The 6,353-nt window shown below is 53.3% G+C and overlaps 1 protein-coding gene across 1 annotated transcript in view; it reads right to left on the bottom strand.

The window, feature by feature from the left end:
* Positions 1-2,807, bottom strand: part of CD58 (CD58 molecule) — a 34,808-nt gene extending 32,001 nt beyond the window's left edge. Inside the window, exon 1 of the mRNA XM_046645365.1 lies at positions 2,626-2,807. Within this exon, the coding sequence (XP_046501321.1) occupies positions 2,626-2,695 (70 nt within the window). The 5' untranslated portion in view covers positions 2,696-2,807. The remainder of the gene's footprint in view (positions 1-2,625) is intronic.
* Positions 2,808-6,353: the final 3,546 nt, after the last annotated feature.

A 6,353-nucleotide genomic window follows, 5' to 3' on the forward strand; every position in this document is an offset into this window, starting at 1 on the left:
GAGACTTATTATTCTTAGAAGAGATATTTGAAATATTTAGGAGTAAGGCATGATAAAATCTGCAACTCTCAAGTGGTTTAGCAAAATAAAATAAAATAAAATAAAATGTAAGCATGTGTATGACAGAGAAGTAAACCAAATATAACAAAATGATAACTGGTGATTCAAGGAGAAAAGTGTGTAAGCGTTCATTGTACTATTTTTGCAACTATTCTAAAGATTCTATATGTTGCAAAGTTTTAAAAAATTCAGAATAAATATTAACCACTCCCACTCCCCTTTCCTGCCTTACTAATCTCTGTATTAGCAAATGTTTTCTTTACCACCACCCGTCTACATATTTCCTCATTTATTTATTTACCATTTCTCTCCCCCACTGTAATGTGAGCTGCAGAGAGGCTGGGAAGAGTCTGTTCCTTGTATCCCCAGGCCCTTGTACCGTGCCTGACACAGAGCTGACGCTCGGTAAGTATTTGGTGAACGATTGATGTTCATAGTCATTCTATGATGAGATACTATTTTATCCTTTCACGTGAGTGGCTCTCTCTCTCTCTTCAAAGGCAAAGATACTGAGACATATGGAAGTTAAGTAACCTACAGAAGTTCCTAACTGAGACGAGGGGCAGGGCCAGGGTCTGAAGCCAGGCATCTGACTCGAGCTGATGCTGTTAGTCTGTGTTAGGCAGCTTCCCTAGTGAAGCAGGCTCAGCCCCCAAAGGGTTCACCTTGCAAAGGGCTGCACCATTCATTCATCCTTGTCCTTAGCGCAGGGCCTATTCAGAGCAGGTGTATTCACGCTTGCTGAATGAAATGAGCTCTGAATGAATACATGAGTGGTGAGAGAGACACCATGAGGAGACCGTTCAGAGAATCTTCCTGGAGGAGGTGGGGCTGGAGGGCTAAACTGGGTTTTCAGTGGAAGACAGGGCACAGGTACAGGCAGCAGTGACAACAGGTGCATTCTGGGACCAGAGGGAGACCAGCTCATCTGGAGGAGAGAGAGCCCAGCCATTCAACCTCTGCATGTCTTTCTCACCCTTTCCCACAGCCACCAGCATATGAAACCTCCCAGCTTTTTGGGCCCCGTGACGGGAGTCTGCCCTCGCCTCTCTGCTTCCAATGCCTCTCGACTGGAATCCTCCCTCTTTACTGCGGCCAGATGACTCTTCCTAAACGGATGCTCTGATCCGGAAACAGTTCTCCTTGCCCTCAGAAGAGCATCTAAACTCCCAAAGGGGACCTTCAGGGCTCCACCCGGGGCCTCAAGCTCCTGTGGCCACACTACTCTCCAGTGACACTGAAGGACTCCCTATGGCCCCAGGCTCACCCTGTACCCTGCTGCCCCCGTCTTTTGGACCTGATCTCCTCCTCTCCTCCTCTTGGAGTCTTTTCCCACATCACAGTGTGTCCACAAACCACCTGTCCTGGGAGGCTGGGTTCAAATACCCTCCCTCTGTAAAGTCTTTGCTTCACAAAAGATATTTGCATTCGTCCAAAGGTATTGCTTTCTTCCCTCTGCAGGCCCAGAGCACTTCGTTTAACCTCTCTTACCGCACTTAACTTGTGTGCATTACAAGGGAGGTATTTTTGAGCATAACTCAACACCCCCCCACCCCCACCCCAGCTGTCCTCCATGATGTATGTACCCCACAGGCACTCAATAAACGCTGAATGCAGAATGGAGAAGGAAGATCGGTCTGGTAGTATGTGCAAGGGGGCCAATGGGAAACACCCAAGGAAAGGAGAACTAGGTAAGGGGGTTACTGCTGCACTCCAAGGGTTTGGCTAGGACTTAACTAGGGGCCTGTGTGTGGAGGGGTCTTTGAGGGTGGGGAGGTAAAAATGGAGACAGATACCTATCGCATGAGGTTGTTGTGACGATTTAGCTTAAGAAGTGTGAGGGATGAAGTCAGTTCTAGACACTCACATGTTAGTTCTTTTCTGTTTGGAAGGGAGGGGGAAGAAGCAGCCGCCGCACTACTTAGGGATCCCGAAGCGAGGCCACCGCCGCCTCCGACCCTTCTCTCCCGCTCCTTTCCCCGTCCAGCTGCGGGGCAATCCTGAAACGCGTCTTCGCCTGCGGAGAAGGCCCGCAGCGGCGCGGCTGGAAATCCCTGGCTCTGGGAGCTGGCCCTCCCGGCGGGGAGGACCGACGCGCTGGCGACCAGCTGCCCAGACCCCGGGTCCGGCGAGGTCACAAGCCGAGGAGGCAGCGATAAGGTCCGCCCGATAGTCGCTCGGGAGGCCCGAGAAGTAACTCAGCAGGCCCAGGAGTCTCACGGAACAGGCGCACCCTTCCGGAGAACACTGGGCGGGGGTGAGAGGGCGCGCTGGGAAGTGGGCAGGAGGCATCCCCAGAGAGGAAACAGCGCAGGACAGGGAGCGCGCTGCAGCCCCGCGCTCTTGTCCCGGAACACGACTCCGGCGCCTCCGCTCAGTCTCTTCCCGATCGCCCAAGGGAGACTCGGGGACGAGCTGACAACTTTCTCTCCCCGACAAGGGCCCGCCGGCCGCGTTCCTACTGCCGCCCAACCCAGCTCGCGACCTCCTCGAGCCCCGCCCTTCCACCCAGGAGCCCTCGGGTCACGGTCACCCCCGGGGACCCCGGAGAGGGCCTCCACTCACCGAACCAGAGCACCAGGCAGAACGCGCCGAGGACCCCCGCGGCCAGCCCAGGGGCGCTCGCTGCGGCCATGGCGCGTCGGGCGGCCTCTGAGCCCCGCGGCCCCGGCCGAACCGACGCACCCTCAGTTCGCGGCACCGCCCCGCCCCGGAGGCCCCGCCCCGCTCCTCCGTGCCCGGCCCGCACCGCCCCGCCCCGACCCCCCGCCCCGCTCCTCTGTGCCCGGCCCGCCCCCCCAGTACCCCCAGCCCCCCTCAGCCCCCCCGGCCCGCTCCTCTGTGCCCGGCCGGCCCCCCCCCGCCCCCCCCGCCCCCCGCGCCCTGCGCCCCCCCCGCCCCGCTCCTCTGTGCCCGGCCCGCCCCCAGCGCAGCTTCTTTCCCGGGAAAGCAGCCACTGAGTCGCTCCTTGGCCCGGTGTCTGCCCGCTCCTTCCTCTTTCCCCGGAACACAGGCCGGTCCCCCGGCCCTGTGCCTCCGGCCACCCCGCCGCCCAGCCTCTGCTCCGTGGAGCTCTCCCCTAAAAGCGCATGCGTTTTTAAAAACGAGTTCCTCTTCGTTCCTCCCGCACTTTTTTTGACGTTTGCAAAGTGCTGGAGGCAGCTCCGTCGCTAGGGTGTCTGTTGGGAAGTGGGGACGGAGGCTGTTGCTCCCCGGAAGTGCGCGCCACTTTGGCTGGCCCCCGAAGTGACAGGAGAACCCTGTCAAAGGCCAGGGAGGCTCCGAAGTCTTGTATTCTTCCAGCGCTTTCTAGAAACGGCACAGAGCTTGCTTTTCCTGCATGTTGCTCAGCTATAGGGACCCCGGACTAGACAGTCTCTTTGAACCACTCTTTCCTCAAATATTAAAACAACCGGAAACGGAACATTTTAGACAACCCCTAGAATGTGTGGGATTGCCTGGTGCAGCGCCCCCGCCCCAAGACCTTGTCTTTCCTCATTCAAGTGCACACCAGCTCATATGCCTCGCCCCCACCCCCATAGCTCCCTCAAACCGGAGCTGGAATTTCCAGCCTGTGATTTCTTCCATCTCAAGTTTCCCATTTTCCTCTTCCTCTCAACCATGGACTTTCCCTCAGGCTGAGTTGTCAAGTCCCTTCACTCCCTTACCGTTTTTGGCCTCCCCACATCTCTGTCGCCCAAGCTGCAACAGGCACTTGGAACTCTCCATCTGCCGGGTTAGTCTTCTTGATGGGCTTGCCCTCCCCTCAAATGCATCAGATCCCAGACCAAATTACTCCCTGTCTGCCTCCTTTCTTTCAGAGAGAAGCGCCAGGATTGCCCCTGCCCAGCTGTGGGGTGGAGGGAACTCTTAGTGATCGTCTTCCCATGAGCAGGATTCCCTGTTGTCTTAATAAACACCAGCATGAAAGTGAGTGGAAATGAGCTTTCTTGTTGCTGTCATCTCCTTCCTCCCAAACCACTCAAGACATTTGACCCATACTGTCAGAATTCATGAATTATTTAAATTGGCCATAAAATTTTAATAGGAATCTCTATCAGTGAAATTTCTGGGACCAATGTCCTGCACCATGAAGCCTGCTACCTTGAGACATTCTCCATCACCTATAGACACTGGGAACACAGGCAGGTGCAGCGGGTAGCGCAAAATGTGAGAAATCAAGTGTCTCCTCTGCCCCGGGCTGGTAGGAACTCAGGTCGACTTGGAAAGGAAGGATGGGTGGGGTGAGACCTTTAGACACTGGGAGCCCCTGAAAGTTTTTGAACTGGGAAGTGACATAACAGCAAACATCTGTTGAGCACTTACTATGAGCCAGGCCCTGTGTTAAGTGCATTAACTGGATTAATTTAACCTTATTGTCCCTGTTTTTACAGATGAGGAAACAGACTCAGAGAAGGTAAATGACTTGCCCAAGGACACACTGTAATGGGCAGAACTGGGAGTCCAAATAAGGTCAAGTCCAAAACGCCATGCTTACCTTTCATACAGGAGTAGGATGCATATTTTGGAGCAGCACCCATGCTGCAGTTTGGATTGACCAGCAGGAGCTGCCAACCCCGTCAAGAGGAGGGCTGAGGAGAGGACTGCCCAGTCACTTGTGGCTGGGAAGTACCACCCAGGCCATGGTGTCCAGCCGCTGGGGGAGGAATGAGTCATTAGGTCTTCCTTGGTTGGATGCTTCTCTAACCAGCAAGCAGTGCCAGCTCTTTCATTAAGAGAAATGCTGTGCTTCCATCAAGCATTTTTAGAAACGCTTATATGCCTTAGTTTAGCAGACTTCATGAATCAAAAGTGGCTCACAAAGGCTGGACCCGCAGTGCGTTAGGCAGACAGCCAAAACGTTCCTTTCATATACTGGGAACTTACCACCAAAAGGAGAGCTGTACCATTTTTCATCCTGTGACCAGTGTTGAGACAGCCAGTTTTATCTGCTTGTCACTGTAGATAATCACGGACTAGCAGGTAAGAAAGAAGGCCTCATTCAGCCTGCTCATGTGGCATGGGGCTGCTGCTCTTCCTGGCATGCCAGTTTCTGGTTCTCTGGCTCTACTTCTTGCCAACCCTGGAACCACCCCCAGGAAGCGTAGGAATCTGAGCACAGAGAGAGCAAAACACTGCTCCTAAGCCCACATACATGAAAATCATCCTTGCCTCCTGTGGAAAGGTATTCACTTCATTTATGAGCACGGGGCATATTCGCTCCAGGGCACGGAGGGGTGATGTTATTCCATAACACTCTATTTCCTGTTTCAAAATGTTCCCTGGCAGAAAGAGAGCATTCGGAAAAAATTAGGCAAAAATAATACATGACTTAACATGGAACCATTCTGGGTATCCAAGGGATAAACGGTCACATATCAACTCCGGGCCAAACCAACAGCTGCACGAAGTTGATAAGAATGCAGCAAATGGGGCTGACGAAAACACACAGTCAAGCCTTTGAAAGGCTTGGGTTTGAAAAAGACAAAGAAAAGGAAGCACCTCCTTCTGCTTTCTACCCTCTGTCTAGTTCCTTTTGCATATTCTTCTGTGAATTTTAAAGAATTACAGATGGGTTCTGACTAATGTCACGCTGCTACGGCTCTCATCGTTCCCTCATGCTTCTCACTTTGCAGATGTGGTGAACTCCTCCCAAACATACCAGCAGTTGAGGTGTGCAGGGAACAGAGACTGGTGTGTTGCATGGTCTCACGGAACAGGAATGCACAGCTCCTGCTCTTTCCTCCATTCTGGAAATGCTTGCTGAATATTTCACAGTCGGGGCAATACTACACGGTTTGAGAAAGATTGTGTGGTCGGTCTTGCTGCCAAGACCAAGGAGAAAGTTGTCCTATATTCCTGCTCTCCTTCTCCATCAGTCTCCTCTCACCCAATCCTGCCCACTCCCTCCCCCCTAAAAAAGAAAGCTAGCGGTCATAACCCCTGCCTTTTGAACTTGCCTATCAGGCCTCCAGGTGTGTTGTGTGTTGCACAATTCTAGGGACAGCAATGCCTTGACAGTCAGGTAGCTGTGTACGTTTATTAGGATACACTTCCAGCAGGTGGCAGTAAAGCGTCTTGAGTAAGGGGTGTTCTCCATCTTTTGTACAAAGGCACCATTTAGGCTGGGGGTGGGGCGTGATGATAAGGGCTGCAATTTACAAACCTTGAGCCTAGCAGGCCAGTGTCAGGGACAGATCTCCAGGCCTCCTGGGTCAAAGTTCCACAGAGGAGAGTGGCTGATTATGTGAGGAGAAAGAAGGACAGCGGACTCCAGTCAATGCAAACAGCCA

This window comes from Equus quagga, chromosome 18 (genome assembly GCF_021613505.1).
Source record: "Equus quagga isolate Etosha38 chromosome 18, UCLA_HA_Equagga_1.0, whole genome shotgun sequence".
NCBI classification, from domain to species: domain Eukaryota; kingdom Metazoa; phylum Chordata; class Mammalia; order Perissodactyla; family Equidae; genus Equus; species Equus quagga.